This window comes from Pristiophorus japonicus, chromosome 19, assembly GCF_044704955.1.
Source record: "Pristiophorus japonicus isolate sPriJap1 chromosome 19, sPriJap1.hap1, whole genome shotgun sequence".
Classification (NCBI taxonomy): domain Eukaryota; kingdom Metazoa; phylum Chordata; class Chondrichthyes; family Pristiophoridae; genus Pristiophorus; species Pristiophorus japonicus.
Genome location: NC_091995.1, coordinates 9,158,606 through 9,186,577, shown reverse-complemented (window position 1 = coordinate 9,186,577; position 27,972 = coordinate 9,158,606). Strand labels below are relative to the sequence as shown.

The 27,972-nt window shown below is 44.5% G+C and overlaps 1 protein-coding gene across 1 annotated transcript in view; it reads left to right on the top strand.

The window, feature by feature from the left end:
• The window catches only part of LOC139230652 (cytochrome P450 2K1-like), a 36,207-nt gene extending 11,453 nt beyond the window's left edge, over positions 1 to 24,754 (top strand). The window contains exons 3-9 of the mRNA XM_070862461.1: positions 3,318 to 3,467; positions 5,722 to 5,882; positions 6,915 to 7,088; positions 15,655 to 15,796; positions 17,936 to 18,123; positions 18,948 to 19,089; positions 24,564 to 24,754. Of these exons, the coding sequence (XP_070718562.1) occupies positions 3,318 to 3,467; positions 5,722 to 5,882; positions 6,915 to 7,088; positions 15,655 to 15,796; positions 17,936 to 18,123; positions 18,948 to 19,089; positions 24,564 to 24,754 (1,148 nt within the window). The remainder of the gene's footprint in view (positions 1 to 3,317; positions 3,468 to 5,721; positions 5,883 to 6,914; positions 7,089 to 15,654; positions 15,797 to 17,935; positions 18,124 to 18,947; positions 19,090 to 24,563) is intronic.
• Positions 24,755 to 27,972: the final 3,218 nt, after the last annotated feature.

The following is a 27,972-nucleotide window of genomic DNA, read 5'->3' as shown; positions in this document are numbered from 1 at the left end:
CATTTAGGACTGAGATGAGGAGAAACTTCTTCACTCAGAGAGTGGTTAACCTGTGGAATTCCTTACTGCAGAGAGTTGTTGAGGCCAGTTTGTTAGATATGTTCAAAAGGGAGTTAGATATGGCCCTTATGGCCAAAGGGATCAAGGGGTATGGAGAGAAAGCAGGAAAGGGGTACTGAGGTTGAATGATCAGCCATGATCTTATTAATTGGCGGTGCAGGCTCGAAGGGCCGAATGGCCTACCACTGCAACTAATTTCTATGTTTCTATGAATTTTATAGCACCGAAAGAGGCCATTCGCCCAACAGATATTGCTGAGCCATACATATATAGAGGCTTCGAATTAAGACTGCTGGTGAATTTGTAGCTTTTTTTAATAATGTCTTTGTGCAGGTGGTGGGACGTGATATATTTCACACTTCGACTGAAATAGCTTGTGGGCTCAGTTGCGCCTTGGTTAGCGTCCCGGTGGGGCATTAAATGCTGTTTTTGGGCGTTATGCTGGGTGTCCAAGATTTACCGCCCGGGTGGAAGATTCGGCTATTGGTCTGCGCCCGCCCACCCCCTCCGTTTGTAGCATGATGATGACATCTATCGTCGTGCAAGGCTACGCTAGCGCCCCCAGATGGAACAATCGGCCATAACGCCTCATTTAACGCCCGCCCCAGGAAAAGCCTGAAAAAAACAGGCGGTCCCAGGGTGCAGCCTGCGGTATTGGCAGCATTTTTAAATGCTAGTATGAGGGTCCTACATCGCAGGTCACATTGACTACAACGGTTACGCACATAATGCTGTGTGAAGCTCCAACTTGCAAACTTCACTTTTATCTGCCATTACAGTGCCCTTACAACTTCAGTGAGAGAATTTAATGAGGGAATTGCTAGTTCACCAGTGTATCATGCTCCATGCTATTTCCAGGCGGTGTCAAGCTAGAGGAAGGACTCTTGGCCATGTCGGCCCATGGATGATGAGAGGCCGAACACATCCGGAGAGGAGGGCTTACCCGACACGGGTTTACAGGCATCAACACTCAGACCTCCAGCTCTCTGAGGAGCAGTGTGTGAGAAGGCTGCGCTTCCAAAAGGAAGTGCTGACAAAGATATGCTACCTCCTACAGACAGACCCATGCCTGCATCGCTCTGGAGGCAGCCTTCAATACTCCCCTCAGCAGGTATCCGAATTCTGTGATGTGCTGCATGTTACACAGCTGGGCCATCATAAGAGGCCAGGCATTGCCAGTGGGGACTGCATGGTCACCTCAGGAAGAGGAGGACGATGAAGAGGAGCCTGGCGAGGGCCCCATTGGATAGCCACCCCATCCACGGGGGAGGCAGCGTGGAGTCACACGTCACCAGCGGGGAATGGACCGGCTCCCCCAAATGGAGGAAACTGAGGGATGGAGCTAATACTGGACACACTATGTGCTCCCATGAAGGCACATCTCCGGTGAATGTTGGGATGATGCACAAGGCACCAATGGCAAATGATGAGCCATAAATGTTACTGCAACAAGTCACAAAAACACCCCCACCAAAATAAAACCATACAATATACAACGTTATGTTGCAGGGCACTAAACAACAATGAAACATCTGCACCACCGTAGCTTTGGCTCAGGCACACAAAGTCCGTTGTGTAACGCCTGACTTAACGCCAATTCTCCTCCAACTTACATTTTCGCTGAAACTTGCAGTTGGAAGTGCAAACAATTTTCAGGCGCTAACTTTAACACCCCCGCCGCGATTAACACCCCAAAATCCAACAAGCCCCAAATCCAGCCCTGTAAGTCCTCCTTTGCAATTCCCCAAGCTAAAGAGCCTCGCTTCTCTTGTGTGAAGAGGATAGATGGTGCGGCTTAGCTTAAAAATGAGAATATTTTGAGGAAAGAAATTATAATGTAATTGGACATATAGGAACACCAGAGAAAAGGCAAAACTGCCAGGGGAAGATGAGAATTTTTTTTGCTCAGCGCGTTGTTATGATTATAGAATCATAGAAAAATTATGATACAGAAGGAGGCCATTCGGCCCATTGTGTCTGTGCTGGTCGAAAAAGAGCTACCCAGCCGAATCCCACCTTCCAGCACTAGGTCCGTAGCCCTGTAGGTCATGGCTCTTTAAGTGCACATCCAAGTACTTTTTAAATGTGATGAGGGTTTCTGCCTCTACCACCTTTTAGGTAGTGAGTTCCAGACCCCCACCAACCTCTGGGTGAAATTTTTTTCCCTCATTTCCCCCCTAATCCTCTGCCAACTGCTTTAAATCTATGCCCCCTGGTTATTGATCACTCTGCTAAGGGAAATCGGTCCTTCCTATCCACTATATCTAGGCCCCACATCATTTTGTACACCTCAATTAAATCTCCCCTCAGCCTCCTCTGTTCCTCTCAGTATCCTCCCATTTATCCCTTGCCTTGTTGCACCTCCAGCTTATCCAATCTTTCCTCATAGCTAAAATTTTAGAGTCCTGGTAACATCCTCGTAAATCTCCTCTGCACCCTCTCCAGTGTAATCACATCCTTCCTGTAATGTGGTGACCAGAACTGTATGCAATCCTCAAATTGTGGCCTAACCAGTGTTGTATACAGTTCTAACATAACTTCCCTGTTCTTATATGCTATGCCTCGGCTAATAAAGGAAAGCATTCTGTATGCCTTTTTAACTACCTTATCGACCTGTCCTGTTACCTTTAAGGATCTGTGGACATGCACTCCAAGGTTCCTCTGTTCCTCCACACCTCGCAGTATCCTCCCATTTATCCCTTGCCTTGTTGCACCTCCCTAAATGCATTACCTCACACTTCTCCAGATTGAATTCCATTTTCCACTTTTCTGCCCAACTGACCAGTCCATCAATATCTTCCTGCAGTCTAGAGCTTTCCTCCTCACTGTCAACCACATCGCCATTTTTTGTATCATCTACAAACTTCTTTATCTTGTCACCTACATTTAAGTCTAAATCATTAATATATATACTACAAAAAGCAAAGGACTGGAAGTATGATCTGGAATACACTGGCTGAAAGGGCGGTGGAAGTAGATTCAGTAGTAACATTCAAAAGGGAACTGGGTTTATACTTGAAAAGGAAAACTTTGCAGGGCTATGGGGAAAGAGTAGGTGATTGGGACTAATTGGATAGCTCTATCAAAGAGCTGGCACAGGCACAATGGGCTGAATGCACTCCTTCCATGCTGTAAGATTCTATAGATGATAACTAGAGTGTCCCTGTCATTATAGTATACATTAGCTGGCCTTTGACCTCTTCATCTCACTAAGGCAGGCCGTACAGAATTGACGAGCTCTTTGGCTTGACCTGCAGGTGTTGTTTGGTCCAATGGTGAGCCGTGGAAACAAATGCGAAGGTTCATGCTATCGACTCTGCGGGATTTCGGGATGGGCAAGAAATCCATCGAGGAAAAGATAATCGAGGAAGCTGGCTTCCTGGTGGGAAAGATTGAAACGTACAAAGGTGAGCCTGAGTGCTAGTTCAGTATTACTGTATGAGGAATCATTGCTCACCCATTCCGACCTCACATATCGGACATTTCAGCCCTTAAAGTTCCTGCCATGCACGCTTGCTTATATCTGGGAGGTTAAAACAATTGTGTAATAAATAACTAGAAAAAAAAGAAATGATTCAGAGAGGCGAATTTGTCTCTTCCTGCACCGGGAACCAGTGAATCAATTTCAGTATATCTAATCATGTCTGGCAGGGAAGCCCATCTGATTTTATCAATCATTAAATTAATGGATAAAAACTGGTTGAGTTCCATTGAGGGGGTTAAACTCCTCTGCACACACTTGTCTAGTATTTACTGGTTGGACCCAGGTAACTCGGTAATCCCAGGTGAAGGAATAAATGATGGACCAGGACCCATAGTGTAAGAAATCATTCAACAACAACAACTTGCATTTATATAGCGACTTTAATGTAGTAGAATGTCCCAAGGTGCTTCACAGGAGTGTTATCAGACAACACTTGGCACTGAGCCGCAGAAGGAGACACGAGGACAGGTGACCAAAAGCTTGGTCAAAGAGGTAGGTTTTAAGGAGGGTCTTAAAGGAGAAGAGAGAGGTCGAGTGGCGGAGAGGTTTAGTGAGGGAATTCCAGAGCTTAGGTCCTAAACAGCTGAAGGCACGGCTGCCAATGGTGGAGCGATGAAAATCGGGGATGCACAAGAGGCCAGAATTAGAATTCAGATTGAACAGAGTAGGAGGAGGTAATGAGCAAAACCATAACACGTGGTGAGATGACAATTTTTAAAAATTCTGTAAATGATTATAGGATTAAGTGAACATTGAAGTTAGGAGCTCCACAGTTGTGAGACCCTCTCAATAATGAGTTTGAATGGAGGTAGTGAGGTGCGTTTCCAGCAGTGTGTCCGGGTAGTCCATTCTATCTAATGAGGTAAGATAAAAACAAATGGATGAAACAATGTACAATTTCACATAGATTTAGCTGTATAAGTACGTGAGAAATATGAAATCAGAGAAGATCATTGGACCCACCACAACTGCACCTGCTGCAGACTCTGTTTGATTTTCCTTATTGAAGAATCTACCCAACTTGTTTGATCTCCCGAGTAATACTAAGCTGTATTTCAATCATAGAAATTTATAGCGCAGAAGGAGGCCATTTTGACCCATCTGCTCCATGCTAGCCGACAAAGAGCTATCCAGCCTACAGCTATCCCACTTTCCAGCCTTGTAGGTTACGGCACTTCAAGTGCATATCCAGGTACTTTTTAAATGTGGTGAGGGTTTCTGCCTCGACCATCCTTTCCGGCAGTGAATTCCAAACTCCCAACATCCTCGAGGTGAAAAAATGTTTCTTCAAATCCCCTCTAAACCTCCTACCAATTACTTTAAATCTATGCCCTCTGGTTGAACATTCTGCTAAGGGAAATAGGTCCTTTCTATCCACCCTATCTAGGCCCCTCACAATTTTATACACCTCAATAAGGTCTCCCTTCAGCCTCCTCTGTTCCAAAGAAAACAAGCCCAGCCTATCCAATCTTTTCTCATAGCTAAAATTCTCCAGTCCAGACAACATTCTCGTAAATCTCCTCTGCACCATCTCTAATGCAATCACATCCTTCCGGTAATGTGGTGACCAGAACTGCACGCAGTCCTCTAGCTGTGGCCTAACTAGCGTTTTTTCAATGGTGGATACAAATGATCTTATTCAAAGTTTGGTGCATTGCGCATTTGTATAATTAAGTTTGGAAAGTTTTTTTCTCATACATTCCGCATTGCATGGAAATTGGGGTGGCAAAGGAAGCGGAAAAATGGATGTGCGTGAATTTCTAAATGTCCGTTCATTGCCACGGTGAATTTGCTCACTGATTTGTTATTGTGTGCGTGGAGGGTACTCATGGAGATAGAGAGCAGGTCTAACTGTTGCGATTTCTTGAAATTCCCAGTGTCTTGCAAGCACCTTGGTTGAGTTTTAGCTTGTGGACTTTGACATCTGGCACATATTGGGTGTGTGTTTGTATCTGGGTGTGTGCATGTATGTATTTGGATTCAAATGATCTTATCCGTGTGTGTATATCTATGAGTGAGTGAGTGCGTGTATGTCCATGCATATATGCAGTGAGTGAAGGAGTTAAATTGGTATGAATGGGGAAAGTTTGGAAACACTCACATGAACTCAGATTCAGGAATACCTCTCCTAATGACTGATATTTATCTGTTCCCACTTTGCATCTTTGTGTTTGCAGGCCAGCCGTTTGACACGGATGTTATTACAAACTTTGCCACGGCCAATGTCATCTGTTCTATCGTCTTTGGAGACAGGTTTGATTATGAGGACAAGACATTTCTTACCATAGGAAACATGGTCCATGAAAGCTTTCGACTGCTTGGCAGCCCCATGGTTCAGGTAACTTTTGCTGCTTACAACTGTGGGAATGTCACGCTTTACAGGTTGCCATAACACCTTCAGCGATTGGAGCTCGAACAGCTATTAGTCCTGAGCCCTGAATATGAAGAGCGAGAACAGCCAATCAGTTGCATTCAGAAGGCAAAGGACAGTTGCTCCATTCATTGACTCCACTGCTAACGTCGAAACTCCTCTATCAGAAAGTTGTGGGTTTGAGCCCTATTCCAAGATTTACATTAGACTTACCTTCCCGTGCAGTATCGCAAGTGTGTGGCATTGCTGGAAATGTTTAGGCTAATTTTAACTCTGGGTGAAGGTGTAACATGGGCGATATCGAATTAGGCGCCCGATTATATACCATGTCCGATTTACATTGGAAGGCAATGGAGGGGAAAGTCAGGCGGAATGCATAATGGGCACCAATTTGATATCACCCGTCTTGCACTATTGGCCAAAGTTAAAATTGCTCCTGTTTTCTTTTGAATGAGACAAGGGCCTGCACCTGGCACTATTGAATGGAACTGGTGCACTTAAAAAGATTGTGAAGTGCCAAGAGATATGCATATGCATGGGGCAGATTTTCAATTTGTAGAAACCGGCCGATTTTCATCCTCATTGATATCGACACCACAGATCAGCCATGATCCAATTGAATGGCTGAACAGGCTTGAGGGGCTGAATGGCCTAATTCCTGTTCATGTTCCTAACAATTTCGCTTTGCGATGTTAAGTATGAAGTTTAAAGTATTGGACAAAGAAATCTGACTCTAACAGAGGTATTAGCCCATTTAAAGAAAGTGGGTTAATGGCTCCATTAAAAGAATGAATTTGATCCAAATTCCGTCATCATACTTGCAATAACATCGCGTAGTGTAATTTCCAGGCTCATGAAAACTTAGATCAAAATTGTTGCTGCATAAATTTTAATACCACTTGCTCTCCCCCGTGCAAACTTTTTGAGTGGGAGCGATGAGCTGTTGCTAATGCCGAATTATTTTGATAGCGACTAATGGTTTAATATAATGTTTGGCAGGTGTTTAATGCTTATCCGTTTCTGCGGTTTTTGCCTGGAAGTCACAAAGAGATTTGCAAACATTTTGAGATGCTGAAGATGTGCTTGAAGGACATCATCAAAGTTAAACAGCAAGAAATGAATGAGAATGATGTCAGGAGCTTCATTGACACGTACATTGTCAAACAGCAAGAGGTAGGGTAATAATATGCACCCAGTAATAAAATAACACAATTACAGTGATAATCTACACCCAAAGCCTCAGCTCAGTGAGTAGCACTCTCGCCTCTAAGTCAGGAGGTGGTGGGTTCGTAGTCCCACTCTAGGGACTTGAGCACAAAATCTAGGCTGACACTCCCATGCAATACAGAGGGAGGGCTAGAATCATAGAATCATAGAAATTTACAGCACAGAAGGAGGCCATTTTGGCCCACCGTATCCGTGCCGGCTGACCAAGAGTTATCCAGCGTAAACCCATTTTCGAGCCCTTGGTCCGTAGCCCTGTAGGTTACGACACTTTGTGCACATCCAAGTATTTTTTAAATATGGTGAGGGTTTCTGCCTCCACCATCCTTTCAGGCAGTGAGTTCCAGACCCTCACCACCCTCTGGGTGAAGAAATTCCCTCTTAGATCTCCTCTATACCTCCCCTCAATTACTTTAAATCTATAAACCCTGGTTGTTGTTCCCTCTGCCAAGGGAAACAGGTCCTTCCTATCCACTCTATCCAGGCCCCTCATAATTTTATACAGCTCAATCAGGTCTCCCCTCAGCCTCCTCTGTTCCAAATAAAACAGAACCAGCCTATCCAATCTTTCCTCATAGCCATAATTCTCCAGTCCAGGTAACATTCTTGTAAATCTCCTCTGCACCCTTTCCAGTGCAATCAAATCTTTTCTGTAATATGGTGACCAGAATTGCACACAGTGCTGCAGTGCGGCCTAACCAGTGTTTTATACAGTTCAAGCATAACCTCCCTGCTCTTGTATTCTATGTCTAGACTAATAAAGGCAAGTATTCCTTATGCCTTCTTAACCATCTTATCTACCTGGCCTGTAACCTTCAGGGATCTGTGGACCTGCACTCCAAGGTCCCTTTGTTCCTCTACACTTTTCAGTGCCATACCATTTAATGTATATTCCCTTGCCTTGTTAGAATCCCCAAATGCATTACCTCACACTTATCCAGATTGAATTCCATTTGTCACTGTTCTGCCCACCTGACCAGTAGATTGATATCTTCCTGCAGGCCACAGCTTTCTTCTTCATTATATACCACACAGCCTATTTTAGTGTCATCTGCAAACTTCTTAATCTTGGCCTTTATTGCAAAGGGGATGGAGTATAAAAGCAGGGAAGTCTTGCTACAGTTATACAGGGTATTGGTGAGGCCACACCTGGAATACTGCATGCAGTTTTGGTTTCCATATTTACGAAAGGAAATACTTGCTTTGGAGGCATTTCAGAGAAGGTTCACTAGGATGATTCCGGAGATGAGGGGGTTGACCTATGAGGAAAGGTTGAGTAGGTTGGGCCTCTACTCATTGGAATTCAGAAGATTAAGAGATGATTTTATTGAAACATATAAGATTATGAGGGGGCTTGACGAGGTGGATGCAGAGAGAATGTTTCCAGTTATGGGGAGACTAGAACTAGAGGGCATAATACTAGAATAAGGGGCCACCCATTTAAAACTGAGATGAGGAGAAATTTCTTTTCTCAGAGGGTTATAAGTCTGTGGAATTCGCTGCCTCAGAGAGCTGTGGAAGCTGGGACATTGAATAAATTTAAGACAGAGATAGACAGTTTCTTAACCAATAAGGGAATAAGGGGTTATGGGTAGTGGGCAGAGAAGTGGAACTGAGTCCATGATTGGATCAGCCAAGATCGTACTAAATGGCGGAGCAGGCTCGAGGGGCCGTATGGCCTATTCCTGCTCCTATTTCTTATGCTCTTATGTTCTTATGTATACCCCCAACATTCAAGTCGAAGTCATTGATATATACCATAAAAAGCAAGGGACCAAGCACTGAGCCCTGCGGAACCCCACTGGATACAGCCTTCGTCTTTCAAATGAGATGTTAAACCCCATCTGCCCTCTCAGGTGAATGGAAAAGATTGAATGGCAACTATTATGAACAAGAACAGGGGAGTTCTCCTCAGTGTCCTGGGCCTACATTTATCCCTCAACGAACATCACCAAAATCTGGACAATATCACATTGCCGTTTGTGGGATCTTGCTGTGGGCAAATTAGTGCCTGCATTTCCTACATTACAACAGTGTCTACAACTCATTGGCTGTCAAGCACTTTGGGATGAACTGGGATTGCAAAAGGTGGTGTACAAGTGTAATTTCTTTCTTTCTTTCAGATTACTAGAATCTCAGACTGTTTGACTATCCACAGAGCAGGATAATCGTAGGAGCTAGAAGCTAAATTAAAAAGTAGGACCTCAAAAGTAGTAATCTCGGAATTGCTACCAGTGCCATGTGCTAGTCAGAGTAAGAATCGCAGGATAGCTCAGATGAATACGTGGCTTGAGCAGTGGTGCAGCAGGGAGGGATTCAAATTCCTGGGGCATTGGAACCGGTTCTGGGGGAGGTGGGACCAGTACAAACCGGATGGTCTGCACCTGGGCAGGACCGGAACCAATGTCCTAGGGGAAGTGTTTGCTAGTGCTGTTGGGGAGGAGTTAAACTAATATGGCAGGGGGATGGGAACCAATGCAGGGAGACAGGGGGAAACAAAATGGAGACAGAAGCAAAAGACAGAAAGGAGATGAGTAAAAGTGGAGAGCAGAGAAACCCAAGGCAAAAAACAAAAAGGGCCACTGTACAGCAAAATTCTAAAGGGTCAAAGTGTAATAAAAAGGCAAGTCTGAAAGCTCTGTGCCTCAATGCGAGGAGAATTCAGAACCCAGGAGAGGGCTCTGAGCTGGTTAGAGTGGGTGAGAGCTCAGATGAACAGGACCACAAGAAAGAATGCAAAAGGCAGGAGGCAATAGAGCAGAGTAGCACTGGGGTAAGTGTAAACCACAAGGTAATAGGAAGGGACATTATGTATGAATATAAAGGGGCTGCAGGAGGGGTCAAAACTAAAAATCATGGTTTAAAAACTAGTATTAAAACACTCTACCTAAATGCACGCAGCATTCGAAATAAAGTAAATGAGTTGACGGCACAAATCATTACAAATGGGTATGATTTGGTGGCAATAACAGAAACGTGGTTGCAGGAGGGCCAAGACTGGGAATTAAACATACAGGGGCATCTGACAATTCGGAAAGATAGACAAGAAGGGAAAGGAGGTGGGGTAGCTCTGATAATAAAGGATGATATCAGGGCAGTTGTGAGAGACGATATTGGCTCTAATGAACAAAATATTGAATCATTGTGGGTGGAGATTAGAGATAGTAAGGGGAAAAAGTCACTGGTGGCCGTGGTTTATAGGCCCCCAAATAATAACTTCACGGTGGGTCGGACAATAATGAAGGGAATAATGTGAAAAAGGAATGGCAGTAATCATGGGGGATTTTAACCTACATATCGATTGGTCAAATCAAATTGCACGGGGTAGCCTTGAGGAGGAATTCATAGAATGCATATGGGATTGTTTCTTAGAACAGTATGTTACAGAAACTACAAGGGAGCAAGCTATCTTAGATCTGGTCCTGTGTAATGAAACAGGAATAATAAACGATCTCCGAGTAAAAGATCCTCTCGGAATGAGTGATCACAGTATGGTTGAATTTGTACTACAGATTGAGGGTGAGGAAGTAGTGTCTCAAACGAGCATACTATGTTTAAACAAAGGGGACTACAGTGGGATGAGGGCAGTGTTGGCTAAAGTAGACTGGGAACACAGACTAAACGGTGGCACAATTGAGGAACAGTGGAGGACTTTTAAGGAGCTCTTTCATAGTGCTCAACAAAAATATATTCCAGTGAAAAAGAAGGGCGGTAACAGAAGGGATAACCAGCCGTGGATAACCAAGGAAATAAAGGAGAGTATCAAATAAAAAAACAATGCGTATAAGGTGGCCAAGGTTAGTGGGAAACTAGAAGATTGGGAAAATTTTAAACGACAGCAAAGAATGACGAAGAAAGTAATAAAGAAAGGAAAGATAGATTACGAAAGTAAATGTGCGCAAAACATAAAAACAGATAGTAAAAGCTTTTACCGATATATAAAACGGAAAAGAGTGACTAAAATAAATGTTGGTCCCTTAGAAGATGAGAAGAGGAATTTAATAATGGGAAATGTGGAAACGGCTGAGACCTTAAACAATTATTTTGCATCGGTCTTCACAGTGGAAGACACAAAAACCATGCCAAAAATTGCTGGTCGCGGGAATGTGGGAAGGGAGGACCTTGAGATAATCACTATCACTAGGGGAGTAGTGCTGGACAGGCTAATGGGACTGAAGGTAGACAAGTCCCCTGGTCCTGATGAAATGCATCCTAGGGTATTAAAAGAGATGGCGGAAATTATAGCAGATGCATTCGTTATAATCTACCAAAATTCTCTGGACTCTGGGGAAGTACCATCGGATTGGAAAGCAGCTAATGTAACGCCTCTGTTTAAAAAAGGGGGCAGACAAAAGGCAGGTGACTATAGGCCGGTTAGTTTAACATCTGTAGTGGGGAAAATGATTGAAGCTATCATTAAGGAAGAAATAGCGGGACATCTAGATAGGAATAGTGCAATCAAGCAGACACAACATGGACTCATGAAGGGGAAATCATGTTTAACTAATTTACTGGAATTCTTTGAGGATATAACAAACATGGTGGATAGAGGTGTACCGATGGATGTGGTGTATTTAGATTTCCAAAAGGCATTCGATAAGGTGCAACACAAAAGGTTACTGCAGAAGATAAAGGTACGCGGAGTCAGAGGAAATGTATTAGCATGGATCGAGAATTGGCTGGCTAACACAAAGCAGAGAGTCGGGATAAATGGGTCCTTTTAGGGTTGGAAATCGGTGGTTAGTGGTCTGCCATAGGGATCGGTGCTGGGACCACAACTGTTTACAATATACATAGATGACCTGGAAGAGGGAACAGAGTGTAGTGTAACAAAATTTGCAGATGACAAAAATTAGTGGGAAAGCGGGTTGTGTAGAGGACACAGAGAGGCGGCAAAGCGATTTAGATAGGTTAAGCGAATGGGCTAAGGTTTGGCAGATGGAATACAATGTCGGAAAATGTGAGGTCATCCACCTTGGAAAAAAAAACAGTAAAAGGGAATATTATTTGAATGGGGAGAAATTACAACATGCTGAGGTGCAGAGGGACCTGGGGGTCCTTGTGCATGAATCCCAAAAAGTTAGTTTGCAGGTGCAGCAGTTAATCAGGAAGGCGAATGAAATGTTGGCCTTCATTGCAAGAGGGATGGAGTACAAAAGCAGAGATGTCCTGCTGCAACTTTACAGGGTATTGGTGAGGTCGCACCTGGAGTACTGCGTGCAGTTTTGGTCACCTTACTTAAGGAAGGATATTCTTGCTTTGGAGGGGCTACAGAGACGATTCACTTGGCTGATTCCGGAGATAAGGGGTTACCTTATGATGATAGATTGAGTAGACTGAGTCTTTACTCGCTGGAGTTCAGAAGGATGAGGGGTGATCTTATAGAAACATTTAAAATAATGAAAGGGATAGACAAGATAGAGACAGAGAGGTTGTTTCCACTGGTTGGGGAGACTAGAACTAGGGGGCACAGCCTCAAAATACCGGGGAGCCAATTTAAAACCGAGTTGAAAAGGAATTTCTTCTCCCAGAGGCTTGTGAATCTGTGGAATTCTCTGCCCAAGGAAGCAGTTGAGGCTAGCTCATTGAATGTATTCAAATCACAGATCGATAGATTTTTAACCAATAAGGGAATTAAGGGTTACGGGGAGAGGGCGGGTAAGTGGAGCTGGGTCCACGGCCAGATCAGCCATGATCTTATTGAATGGCGGAGCAGGCTCGAAGGGCTAGATGGCCTACTCCTGTTCCTAATTCTTATGTTCTTAGGTTCTCATGTTCTTATGTAACTGAGATTACAGTGTTAACTCACAACTCCAGAATAATAGGGTGTGCGATTACAGTAATAACACACAGCCCCAGAATAATAGGGTCTGAGATTACAGTAATAACTCACAACCCAAAATAAAAGGGTCTGAGATTACAGTAATAACACACAGCCCCACAATAATAGGGTCTGAGATTACAATAATAACTCACAGCCCAGAATAATAGGGTCTGAGATTACAGTAATAACTCACATCTCAGAATAATAGGGTCTGTGATTACAGTAATAACTCACAGCCCAGAATAATAGGGTCTGAGATTACAGTAATAATTCAGAGCCTCAGAATAATAGGGTCTGAGATTACAGTAATAACTCACATCTCAGATTAATAGGGTCTGAGATTACAGTAATAACTCATAGTCGCAGAATAATAGGGCCTGAGATTACAGTAATAATTCATAGCCCAGAATAGTAGTGCCTGAGATTACAGTAATAATTTACAGCCCAGAATAATAGGGTCTGAGATTACATTAATAACTCACAGTCCAGAATAATAGGGTCTGAGATTAGAGTAATACCTCACAGCCCCAGAATAATAGGGCCTGAGATTACAGTAATAACTCACAGCCCAAAATAATAGGGTCTGAGATTACAGTAATAACTCACAGCCAAGAATAATAGGGTCTGAGATTGCAGTAATAACTCACAGCCCAGAATAATAGGGTCTGAGATTACAGTAATAACTCACAGCCAAGAATAATAGGGTCTGAGATTACAGTAATAACTCACAATCCCAGGATAATAGGGTCTGAGATTACAGTATTAACTTACAGCCCAGAATAATAGGGTCTGAGATTACAGTAATACCTCACAACCCCAGAATAATAGGGTCTGAGATTACAGTAATAATTCACAGCCCAGAATAATAGGGTCTGAGATTACAGTATTAACTCACAGCCCAGGGTAGTAGGGGCTGAGATTACAATATTAACACACAGCCCAGGGTAACAGGGTCTGAGATTTCAGTAATAACTCACAGCCCTGGTATAACAGGGTCTGCAATTTCAGTAATAACTCACAGCCCAGAATAATGGGGTCTGAGATTAGAGTAATAACTCACAGCCCAGAATAATAGGGTCTGAGATTACAGTAATACCTCGCAGCCCCAGAATAATAGGATCTGAGATTGCAGTAATAACTCGCAGCCCCAGAGTAATAGGGTCTGAGATTACAGTAATAACTCATAGCCCAGAATAATAGGGTCTGAGATTACAGTAATAACTCACAGCCCAGAATAATAGGGTCTGAGATTACAGTAATAACTCACAGCCCAGAATAATAGGGTCTGAGATTACAGTAATAACTCACAGCCCAGAATAATAGGGTCTGAGATTACAGTAATAACTCACAGCCCAGAATAATAGGGTCCGGGATTACAGTAATAACTCACAGCCCAGAATAATAGTGTCTGAGATTACAGTAATAACTCACAGCCCAGAATAATAGGGCCTGAGATTACAGTAATAACTCATAGTCCCAGAATAATAGGGCCTGAGATTACAGTAATAATTCAAAGCCCAGAATAGTAGTGCCTGAGATTACAGTAATAATTTACAGCCCAGAATAATAGGGTCTGAGATTACATTAATAACTCACAGTCCAGAATAATAGGGTCTGAGATTAGAGTAATACCTCACAGCCCCAGAATAATAGGGCCTGAGATTACAGTAATAACTCACAGCCCAGAATAATAGGGTCTGAGATTACAGTTATAACTCACAGCCCCAGAATAATAGGGTCTCAAATTCCCATAATAACTCACAGCCCCAGAATAATAGGGTCTCAAATTCCCATAATAACTCACAGTCCCAGAATAATAGGGTCTGAGATTACAGTATTAACTCACAGCCCAGGATAATAGGGTCTGAGATTAGAGTAATAGCTCACAGCCCAGAATAATAAGGTCTGAGATTACAGTAATAACTCACAGCTCAGAATAATAGGGTCTGAGATTACAGTATTAACTCACAGCCCAGGATAATAAGATCTGAGATTAGAGTAATAGCTCACAGTCCAGGATAATAGGGTCTGAGATTACAGTAATAACTCACAACCCCAGGATAATAGGGTCTGAGATTACAGTAATAACTCACAGCTCAGAATAATAGGGTCTGAGATTACAGTATTAACTCACAGCCCAGGATAATAGGATCTGAGATTAGAGTAATAGCTCACAGCCCAGGATAATAGGATCTGAGATTACAGTAATAACTCACAACCCCAGGGTAATAGGGTCTGAGATTACAGTAATAACTCACAGCTCAGAATAATAGGGTCTGAGATTATAGTAATAACTCACAACCCCAGAATAATAGGGTCTGAGATTACAGTATTAACTCACAGCCCAGGGTAATAGGGGCTGAGATTACAATATTAACACACAGCCCAGGGTAACAGGGTCTGAGATTTCAGTAATAACTCACAGCCCAGGATAATAGGGTCTGAGATTACAGTAATAAATCACAACCCCAGAATAATAGGGTCTGAGATTACAGTAATAACTCACAACCCCAGAATAATAGGGTCTGAGATCGGAGTGATAATTTATACAACAGTGCAACCAACATGGAGTTTACAATGGAAACTCACACGATAGAATAACAGAAACAGATAATTGTGAAAATGCACACTGCAGATTAATTGAAACAGCGTATTCTGATCTTATTCTGTGATCTCCATTCTCTTTTCAAGGAGTCGGGAAACCCGAACACCTACTTCCATGAGAAGAACTTGCTGATCACAACAAGTGACCTGTTCATCGCTGGGATGGGAACTGCGGCCACCACCATTCGCTGGGCACTTTACATCATGATGAAGTACCCAGACATCCAGGGTAAGGAGTAACATCAAATATCCCTTTCACTTTTATAGCTCAATTGGTCGTTTGCCAATCAGCAGCTCACTCTGCTGATTGACAAGTGAGCTTCTCAGAAGCTGAAGAAAAGGCTCCAGCCTTTACCACCCTCTCAACAAAGGAATGGCACCTTCTCTTGGTCAGTCAGGTGTCTGACATGTGCGAAAACCCATCACCATACTTTCCAATCTCCAAACTACTGAGAAACCCAGTTAACTCACCAAGGCTTCTTCGGCAGCACCTCCCAAACCTGCGACCTCTACCACCTCGAAGGACAAGGGCAGCAAGCACATTGGGAACACCACCACCTCTAAGTTCCCCTCCAAACCATCCTGACTTGGAAATATATCGCCATTCTTTCATCATCGCTTGATCAAAATCCTGGAACACCCTAACAGCACTGTGGGAGTACCTTCACCACAAGGACTGCAGAGGTTCAAGAAGGTGGCTACCACCAACTTCTCCAGGGCAATTAGGGATGGGCAATAAATGCTGGTCTTGCCAGCGATGCCCTCAACCTGGAACGATAAAAAAAAAATATTCACCAGAATGTTACCGGGGGCTAAAAAGGTTCAATTATGAGGGCAGTTTACATAAACTAGGCTTGTATTCCCTTGAGTTATAGAGGATTAAGGAATAGTCAAATTGAGCTGTTCATGATGAGTAAAGCATTTGAAAGGGTAGATAGAGAGAAGATATTCGCTCTGGGGGTGGGGTCCAGAACAAGGGGCAAAACTTTAAAATTAGAGCTGGGCTATTTAGGAGTGATGTTAGGAAGCATTTCTTCACACAAAGGTTAGTGGAAATCTGGAACCCTCTTCCCTTACTGAGGCTGGAGATCAATTGAAAATTTTAGTACTGAGATTGGAAAAACTTTTGTTCGGTAGGTACATTAAGGTGGGTAGATAGAGATAAACCACAGATCAGCCATGATCTAATTGAATGTCAGAACTGGCCTGAGGGGTTGAATGGCCTCCTCTTGTTTTTGTGTGCCTATAAATAGAATTTCTGTTTGCCTGACATGAAAAAGCAACTCTGCTATTGGAAAACAGTACACTTACTCGAAAAATAAATACTTGCAGATTCTGGAAATATGTAGGAAGTCAATCAACATCAATGGAAAAGAGAAGAGGGAGCTTGAGGTGTTTCATGATTGATGGTACATATCCAAAATTTTAATTTGATTTTCATAAGAACATAACATAACACAAGAACATAAGAATTAGGAACAGGAGTAGGCCATCTAGCCCCTCGCGCCTGCTCCGCCATTCAACAAGATCATGACTGATCTGGCCGTGGACTCAGCTCCACTTACCCGCCCGCTCCCCGTAACCCTTAATTCCCTTATTGGTTAAAAATCTATCTATCTGTGATTTGAATACATTCAATGAGCTGTCCTCTTGACAGAACCTAGTTCAAGGGTTGGCAGCAGCCAAGGCTTAGTGACTCGCGAAGTGTGCACAGGGGCAGAGTTTAACCAGCTAAAACCAAATAGCCTCAAGGCATATATCACTGGTCAGCTTTCTGCTTCCTCTCCACCCTACCCATTGTGACATTGGCTTGCAGGGCTATATCATGAGCCAATAGGGAAGAATCTTCGCGGCCTCCCCCCAGCGACAGCCCCTTCTGCCCCACCCACACCCGCGCTACCCCTCACCCCCCACCCCCAGCTCCTATCAACGAGCTAGACTGTTGGATCAAGCATCAGCAGCACATGGAGTGGTGTGGTGCGGCCTGTTTTGGAGAGTTGACTCCAATCCGAGCTCTGGTGGTCAGATGTGCCATGGTGGAGCAGAATTGTGCCGTACCACTTCAGGAGCAGCCTGTGCCACTGGTGGAATCGAAAAGACCGGGAAGGAAAGAAATCCCATACTTTTCAAAGCTGGTCTACGGGTTTATGCTATGTGGTACCGAACACTGATTTACATCAGGAGCAGTGCCTTTACCTTTATTATATAAGCTGGATTAGATAATATAAAACACTCTGGGGTAGAGCCACGTTATAAGCCCCGCTTGATATTCAGTAGTTGCGTATAACGGGCGTCCAATGCAATGCCACCCAATTTGCGCTGCAGCCCAAGATGAATTCCTACCCACTTTAGTCTATTCTTCTTGTAGCGAAAGTGCAGGAAGAAATCGACCGAGTGATCGGATCAGAGCGATCTCCCAGAATGGAGGACCGTAAGCACATGCCCTACACTGATGCAGTTATACACGAGGTACAGAGGTTTGCCAATATCGCCCCGTTGGGCATCCCACGAGCAACAACCGTGGACACCAACTTCCAAGGATATTTCATCCCTAAGGTAGGCTTCAAAAATACTCAGGTGCAAATACATCGTAAGTAAGAGTTTGATCGGTTCCAGGATATAAGAACATGAGAAATAAGAGCAGGGCCATCTGTCCCTTCGAGCCTGCTGATCTGATCTTGGCCTCATCTCCACTTCCCTGCCCGCTCCCCATAACCCTTGGCTCCCTTATCATTCAAAAATCAGTCTATCGCCACCTTAAATATATTCAATGACCCAGACTCCACAGCTCTCTGGGGTAGAGAATTCCACAGATTTGCAACCCTCCGAGAGAAGAAATTCTTCCCCATTTCCGTTTTAAATGGGCAACGCCTTATTCTGAAACTATGGCCCCTAGTTCTAGATTCCCATATAACGGGAGACTGGTTCTACCCCAGAGTGTTTTATATGATATAATCCAGATTATACAATAAAGAAAAAGGAAATAAAGTCCTACCATTTTACAGTATTCAGCAACATCAGCTTGTTCATTTAGCTCAAGCCGAATTAATTGTGAGTTATTTCAGTGCTATTATCAAGCACGAATAAGAAGCACGACTTTAAATTGTACACTGTGTCACAACTGCCCGAACCTTATGTCCACTTGACTGGCTGGGCATCAGAGGACCCATAGCAGGCCTGTCTAACTTAATCGATCAGCCTTAGGCCTGGGGCCTAGCTGTTCTGGTGCTGAGATTGTTCCCAGTTTGCCATGTGATCCAATGTCACCGTCTGTGTTGCTTCAAGCTTCCCGCTCATTTTGCATCTTTTCCATTCCGGTATCAAGGCAGCAAGCTGCACTGTAAGCAAGCACTAGATATAGGTTTTTCTTTTCTCCATAGGGTACTTACATCATTCCTTTACTGGCCTCGGTGCTCTACGATAAAACGCAGTGGGAAAAACCCGACGAATTCAACCCAGCTCACTTTCTGGACGCCGCGGGCAAGTTTGTGAAAAGAGATGCCTTCATACCTTTCTCTACAGGTAGCTCATCTGGAAAGTTACTCAGTATTTAAAACATGAAAATTCTTTGGCGAGAAAGCAGGAATGGGGTACTGAAGTTGAATGTTCAGCCATGAACTCATTGAATGACGGTGCAGGCTAGAAGGGCCGAATGGCCTGCTCCTGCACCTATTTTCTATGTTTCTATGTTTCTAACACCCTCGAGCCTGGACTGACATTCAGTTGGACAGCGGCTGATCTGTATCCGCTTTGGTTCCATATCCCCTAATATCCTTAACTTAACAAAAATCTATTGATCTCAGTTTTGAAATTTTCAATTGACCCCCAGTATCAATAGCATTTTTTGGGGTGAGAGAATTCCAGATTTCCACTATCCTTTGTGTGAACAAGTGCTTCCTGACATCATCCCCCTGAATAGCCTCGCTCTAATTTTAAGGTTATGTCCCCTTGTTCTGGGCTGCCCCCACCAGGGAGGAAACAGTTTCTCTCTATCTACCCTATCAACTCCTTTAATCATCTTGAACACCTCAATTACATCACCCCTTAATCTTCTATACTCAAGGGAATACAAGCCTAGTGGATGCAACCTGCCCATACAATTTAACCCTGTTAGCCCCGGTATCATTCTGGTGAATCTGTGCTGCACCCCTCCAAGGCCAGTATATCACTCCTGAGGTGCGGTGCTCAGAACTGAACGCAGTGCTCCAGATAGGTTCTGACCAAAGTTCTGTGCAACTGAAGCATAACTTCCTCTCCTTTGTATTCCAACTTCGTTGCGATAAAGGCTAACACTCCATTCGTCTTTCTGATTGCTTTTCTGTATCTGTCTATCAGCTTTAAATGATTTGTGTACTTGCTTCTCAACAGATTAGAATGCTCTATAAATAATCATTTGCCAAGTTGTGAATGGAACTCAAAAGCTTCCCACTGTCTGTACTTCATGTGTTTGAATGCACTGCTGTTTTCTGAGTGACATTTTTTCTCGGCCTTTATCTCTCCACTCCAGAAGTGCGTATTACATAGATTTGCATAGAATTTACAGCACACAGACAGGCCATTAGGACAGTGTTTATGCTCCACAAGTAGACGCCTCAAATCGCTGGGGAAATACCACCAACGATGTCTCCGTAAGATCTTCTTCAACTTCTTCACTCAGAGAATTGTGAACCTGTGGAATTCTCTACCACAGAAAGTTGTTGAGGCCAGTTCGTTAGATATATTCAAAGGGAATTAGATGTGGCACTTACGGCTAAAGGGATGAAGGGGTATGGAGAGAAAGAAGGAATGGGGTATTGAAGTTGCATGATCAGCCATGATCATATTAAATGGTGGTGCAGGCTCGAAGGGCCGAATGGCCTACTCCTGCACCTGTTTTCTATGTTTCTATGTTTCTATCCTGCAAACCCCCTGGGAGGATAGACGCACCAACGTCAGTTCTCGATCCCCAGCATCGAAGCACTGGCCACACTCGACCAGCTCCGCTGTGCAGGCCACATTGTCCGCATGCCCGTCACAAGACTCCCAAAGCAAGCGCTCTACTCGGAACTCCTACACGGCAACCGATCCCCAGGTGGGCAGAGGAAACGTTTCAAGGGCACCCTCAAAGCCTCCCTGATAAAGTGCAACATCCCCACCGACACCTGGGAGTCCCTAGCCAAAGACCGCCCTAAGTGGAGGAAGAGCATCCGGGAGGGCGCTGAGCACCTCGAGTCTCGTCGCCGAGAGCGTGCAGAGATCAAGCGCGGACAGCGGAAGGAGCGTGCGGCAAACCAGACTCCCCACCCACCCTTTCCTTCAACCACTGTCTGTCCCACCCATGACAGAGACTGTAATTCCCGTATTGGACTGTACAGTCACCCGAGAACTCACTTTTAGAGTGGAAGCAAGTCTTCCTCGATTTCGAGGGACTGCCTATGATGATGTTTATGCTCCACACGAACCTCCTCCCACTCTCTTTATTTTATCTCACCCCATCACCTTATACTTCTATACCTTTCTCCCTCATCTAACAGACTTCAGGAGGAGATAGACAGACTGGCGAGATGGGTAGACACATGGCAGATGAAATTTAACATGGTGTGAAGTGACACATTTTGGTAGGAGCAATGAGGAGAGGCAATATGAAGTAAATGGTACAATTTAAAGGGGGTGCAGAAACAAAGAGACATGGGGGTGTACCTTTGGCAGGACAAGTTGAAAAAGTTGTTAAAAAGCACATAGGATCCTTGGCTTTAGAATCATCGAAATAGAAATCATAGAAATTTGCGGCACAGATGGAGGCCATTCAGCCCATTATGTCTGTGCTGGCCAAAAAAGAGCTATCCAGCCTAATCCCACTTTCCAGCTCTAGATCTGTAGCCTTGTCGTATGCAGCACTTCAAGTGCATATCCAAGTACTTTATAAAATGATGAGGGTTTCTAACTCTACGACCCTTTCAGGCAGTGAGTTCCAAACCCCCACCACCCTCTGGGTGAAGAAAGTTTTCCTCCACTCCCCTCTAATCCTTCTACCAATGACTTTAAATCTATGCCTCCTGTTTATTGACACCCCTGCTAATGGAAATAGGTCCTTCCTATCCACTCTATCCGGACCACTCTTAATTTTACACACCTCAATGAAGTCTCCCCTCAGCCTCCGCTGTTACAAAGATGACAAGCCCGGCCTATCCAATCTTTCCTCGTAGCTAAAATTCTCCAGTCCAGGCAACATCCTCGTAAATCTCCTCTGTACCCTCTCTAGTGCAATCACACCTTTCCTACAGAGTGGTGACCAGAACTGTATGCAGTACTCTAGCTGTGGCCTTACTAGTGTTTTATACAGTTCTAGTATAGGAATGCTATGTAACTGTGCATGTATCACCGGCAGTTAGTTTAGTGAGAGCACTAGGTAACGTGAACAATTACTCCACTTACTAAGAGAGAAATAGAGTACAAAAGGAAGGAGGTTATATTAAACCTTTATAAAACACTGGTTAGGCCTCAGCTGGAGTATTGTGTTCAATTCAGGGCACCGCGCTTTAGGAAAGTTGTCAAAGCCTTGAAGAAGGTGCAGAAGAAATTGACGAGAATGGTACCAGGGATGAGGGACTTCAGTTATGTGGGGAGACTGGAGAAACTGGGGGTGTTATCCTTAGAGCAGAGAGGTGAAGAGGAGATTTGAGGTGTTCAATCATGAATGCTTTTGATAGAGTAAATAAGGAGAAACTGTTTCCAATAGCAGAAGGGTCGGTAACCAGAGGACACAGATTTAAGGTGATTGGCAGAAGAACCAGAGGTGACATGAGGAAACGTTTTTTTACACAGCGAGTTGTTGTGATTGGGAACACACTGCCTGAAAGGACGGTGGAGGCAGATTCAGTGGTAACAGTCCAGAGAGAAATGGATAAATAATTGAAGGGAAAAAAAATGCAGGGCCATGGAGAAAGAGCAGGAGTAGTTGGATAGCTCTACCAAAGAGTCGGCAGAGACATGATTGGCCAAATGGCTCCTCCTGTGCTGTATAATTCTATGTACCTATCTAACTTCCCCTTAAACTGTGGATATCTGGGTTGGCTGAACAATTTAACCTTGTCTCTTCGGATGGAGCTGCGTTGAGCATCCTCCACTCTCCGCAGCGAAGGCTGCTCCTCGGAAGTTGTATCTCGTGTCTGTCTCTCACGATTTTCCAATGTTAAAATGAATGGATGGAAAATCATGAGCCATCAGTCAGCGAGTCCCTGAGACGGTCTCCCTGCGAGTTCTGCTTCACGCTGGTGGGATCACCCCTGATGGTGCCTATTGGCTGATTTTCTATGGGTGTCAATGCCCACTTTGGTACATCAATCAACTGGCTAAACTTCTCGTGGTGTTGGTGAGCTACTTGACTGTGGGGCAATCACTGGGTAAAGTCTGTTCCTGTCAGTACCTGGCATCATACAAGCACATCAATGAAGGAAAGGAAGGCTGGCTGGTTTATGTTGTTCTGTCCCTTGGGATGCTGAACCTAATTGCCCACTTGGGCAGAACATGTACTGATGCCCCCAACTGAGATATGCTAACTCAATACAGACCAGTGATTGTATGTGGGACCTTCCTAGTCCAGATGGTTCAGTGCCAATCCATGAATCCATGCAGGGTCCCCCAGATGAAGATTTACGAGTATACGGATAATGACGGACAGATAAGGCCCTCTGGTCCATCCTGCCTGTTCCACACATTTGCGATACCTTGTGTATCACAATCTACACTCCCCACCCCACCTGAAACCATGTGATCTCCTGGGAGAGACAAAAAACATAAAAACCCAGGCCAATTTGAGGAAACAAATCTGTGAAATTCCTCTCTGACCTATCTAGGTGATGGAAACTAGTCCAGATCATCACTCTGGCCCTGAATTCCCTGTAGTACCTACCTTCTGTCAGAGGTGATCTCCGCCGCAGCCAGAAACAGGTCTAGCTCTCGCTTGAAGGAATTCAGTGAAGTCTGTGTCCACCACATGAGAGAGCAGCTTGTTCCAGAGGTCCACTATTCTCTGGGAAAAGAACCACCTCCTGACATCTAACCTAGATGTAGCCTTGTACAACTTAAACTTGTGACCCCTTGTCCTCCCTAACAAACTGGAACACAATCTATTCCCTTCATCGCCTTATAAACCTCGATCAGACCACCTCTAAGCCTAAGCTTCTCTAAAGTGTAGGGTCCCAGTTGTTTTAGCTTATCTTGATAACCGAGATGCTTTGACAAGGTCTCCTCTACATTGGGGAGACCAAACGCAGATTGTGTGATCGCTTTGCTGAACACCTCCATTCAGTCCGCAACCGTGACTGGTCGTCTGTCCCTTTAATTCTCCGCTCCATTCCCACTCTGGCATCTCTGTCTTTGGCCTCCTACACTGTTCCAATGAAGCTCAACGTAAGTTCAAGGAACAGCAACATAGAAAACATAGAAACATAGAAAATAGGTGCAGGAGTAGGCCATTCGGCCCTTCGAGCCTGCACCGCCATTCAATGAGTTCATGGCTGAACATGCAACCTCAGTACCCCATTCCTGCTTTCTCGCCATACCCCTTGATCCCCCTAGTAGTAAGGACTATAGAAACATAGAAAATAACCGGCTAAAGTGTCTAATTGAGGATTAGGCACTTCACAGCCTTCCAGTCTCAACATCTCAGATCATAACCTCTATCCCATTTTTATTTTTGGACAGTCAGTGCTGGCAATGATTCTGCTGGTCATTTAATCTCTCCTGCCTTCCATCCAATCACCGACCTTCCATTTTGTTCTTTTCTCCCCTTGCCCTTCTACTGTACTTGCTTATAAATTTTAACATTTCTAATTTTTTTCAGTTCTGAGAAAAGGTCAGTCTGTTGCTTTCTCTATAGATGCTGCCTGACCCGTTCAGTATTTCCAGCATTCTCTGTTTATATTTCAGATTTCCAGCATCCACAGTATTATGCCTTTTGTATTTATGCATTGATAAAGTAGCTGTTAACACTGGTGATTGTTCTGGTCCTATAGGTCGCAGGATTTGCCCGGGAGAGACACTGGCCAAAGTGGAGCTCTTCCTGATCTTTGTAGCCTTGCTGCAGAAGTTTGACTTGCTTTGTCCCCCCGGCGTCACCGAACTGGACCTCACGCCTGTCGTAGGGGGAATATTGAATCCAAAGCCTCATCAGGTGTGCGTTGTACCGCACAAACACCATTGTTGACCAATCCTTAAGATTTTCGGAACACAGACAGAACTTTATACAGACTTTGATGACTAATGGGGTTCTGCAGCATTGCTAATCAGTCATCTGCAAGATATTGGCACTCTCATCTTAGTGTAAAATCTTCCTTTTGTTACCCTGTGCTTTGCATCGCTTTTATTCTGACTAATTTAACTAACTAGAGAGGAAAATAAAATGGACTGTTATTAAAGTGTTATCCTTAAAATCTATCATTGGATTCGTCATTTCAACTTGGAGTAAATCAGATGAAATTTCCAAGGCTTCATGTCACACCACGGCTGTTATGTCTGTAATGCACTTATGAATGACTCCACGAGGCAATGTGTTGTACTCAAACTTAGTGACCTTGGTCCTTTATTCGTAACTCCAGAGTGAGGCACAAGCATGGTGAGCAGCCTTTTATACTGGGCCCTGCACACCTAAACAGGTGACCCTCAGGTCTCCCACCGCAGTGCCCTCTGGTGGACAGCCTCTGCCACAGAGGCAGGAAACCCCAGTCTCCACCAGTTGCGCCCTCTAGTGGTTTCAGCATAGTATATACACAGTGTAAACCTTATTGATCGTACATCAGTTAACAAGTCTCCATCTTATGCAACTATACAGTGACTACACAGAGAGTATATCTATAGTCTGCATATATAACATCACTCTCCCCCAAGTCCTTTGTGCCAATTACCTTTGCACTATGTGCTCTGGCTTAGCTCTCCCCAGACTTAAGTGCCAATAGCCCTTGCACCTTGGCTGTGTTTTGGCTTGGCTCTCTCCCTGTTAACTCCCAAGTCCTTTTGCCACAATGTTGGGTAGTGGTTAGCAGTTTGGATGGTTCGACGAAGCAGTGGAGGTTCCAGTGGGTTCTGGGTGTGATCCATGTGTGTGTCCATGGCTACACACATCAATTTCCGACCCACCGCCCCCCAAGCGAGATCATGCAGCAGGCCCGTTACATCGTTACATTAACATACAGGATCATACACAGTGCAATCACAAAGAAAGGAAGTTACAGTTTGTATCGGACACCTTGGTTCAGTGACTTACATTCGTTACGTTTTGCGGTCGTGCACCAAGATTGGGTAGATTGCATTCATGATTCAGTCATGGTAAGTACTGAGGTAGCAGTAAAGGTATGCGAGGGCGCAGGTTCCAGAGCAACGGACGCTGATAGCAGCGCTGTGCCCCTTGCTAGCGTGGTGGGCTTGGTTCGCTCACCTAGCCAGGACTCAGGGCCTTTGCCATTGACTAGTGGTGGGCAGAGCCACAGATGTGTGTGGCCTTCGTGTCCTCTTTTGAGGGCTGCAGAATCTTCTGCTTGCTCTCTAACGGTGTTGGGAACCTGGCTGTTCCAGGTCCCGTTTGGGGAACTTGTTGGTTCTGACCTTTCGCTCCCAGACACGGCCGAGGTAGCGACTGGGTCTGGGGGCTGCACCGTCTCCACCCGGGTGGTGAGCAATGGCGGCCGACTGCGCATATTGGCGCTGTTTTCGTTTCCAGGTCCATGGCGAATAGTACCATCGGATGCCTGCAGCGTGGGATAGACCTGGGGCAGGGTATCAGGAACAGTGCCTTCACTCTCCTGAGGTCACTGGCCTATAACTTGTAGCTCACCTGGGGCAGGGCATCAGGATCAGTGCCTTTACCCTCCTGAATTCGCTCGCTTGCTACTTTTGGGGACACTCTATTCCCGACATCTTGCAACAACATTTTGTTCTTTACATTAGGACTGGTACTGACATCTCGCAACAACATTTTGTTCACAATCTTAATCGGTTAAAGGGAAGGTGGCTCAACCGTGGCTATCAAGGGAAGTCAGGGATAGTATTAAAGCCAAGGAGGTGGCATACAAATTGGCCAGAAATAGCAGCGAACCCGGGGACTGGGAGAAATTTAGAACTCAGCAGAGGAGGACAAAGGGTTTGATTAGGGCAGGGAAAATAGAGTACGAGAGGAAGCTCGCAGGGAACATTAAAATGGACTGCAAAAGCTTCTATAGATATGTAAAGAGAAAAAGATTAGTAAAGACAAACGTAGGTCCCCTGCAGTCAGAATCAGGGGAAGTTATAACTGGGAACAAGGAAATGGCAGACCAATTGAACAAGTACTTTGGTTCGGTATTCACTAAGGAGGACACAAACAACCTTCCGGATATAAAAGGGGTACTGAGGGAAATCCTTATTAGTCAGGAAATTGTGTTGGAGAAATTGATGGGATTGAAGGCCGATAAATCCCCAGGGCCTGATGGTCTGCATCCCAGAGTACTTAAGGAGCTGGTCTTGGAAATAGCGGATGCATTGACCGTCATTTTCCAACATTCCATAGACTCTGGATCAGTTCCTATGGAGTGGAGGGTAGCCAATGTAACCCCACTTTTGAAAAAAGGAGGGAGAGAGAAAACAGAGAATAACAGACTGGTCAGCCTGACATCGGTAGTGGGTAAAATGATGGAATCAATTAGTAAGGATGTCATAGCAGCGCATTTGGAAAGAGGTGACATGATAGGTCCAAGTCAGCATGGATTTGTGAAAGGAAAATCATGCTTGACAAATCTTCTGGAATATTTTGAGGATGTTTCCAGTAGAGTGGACAAGGGAGAACCAGCTGATGTGGTGTATTTGGACTTTCGGAAGGCTTTTGACAAGGTCCCACACAAGAGATTAATATGCAAAGTTAAAGCACATGGGATTGGGGGTAGTGTGCTGACGTGGATTGAGAACTGGTTGTCAGACAGGAAGCAAAGAGTAGGAGTAAATGGGGACTTTTCTGAATGGCAGTGGGTTACCGCAAGGTTCTGTGCTGGGACCCCAGCTGTTTACATTGTACGTTAATGATTTAGACGAGGGGATTAAATGTAGTATTTCCAAATTTGCGGATGACACTAAGTTGGGTGGCAATGTGAGCTGCGATGAGGATGCTATGAGGCTGCAGAGTGACTTGGATAGGTTAGGTGAGTGGGAAAATGCATGGCAGATGAATTATAATGTGGATAAATGTGAGGTTATCCACTTTGGTGGTAAAAACAGAGAGACAGACTATTATCTGAATGGTGACAAATTAGGAAAAGGGGAGATGCAACGAGACCTGGGTGCCATGGTACATCAGTCATTGAAGGTTGGCATGCAGGTACAGCAGGCGGTTAAGAAAGCAAATGGCATGCTGGCCTTCATAGCGAGGGGATTTGAGTACAGGGGCAGGGAGGTGTTACT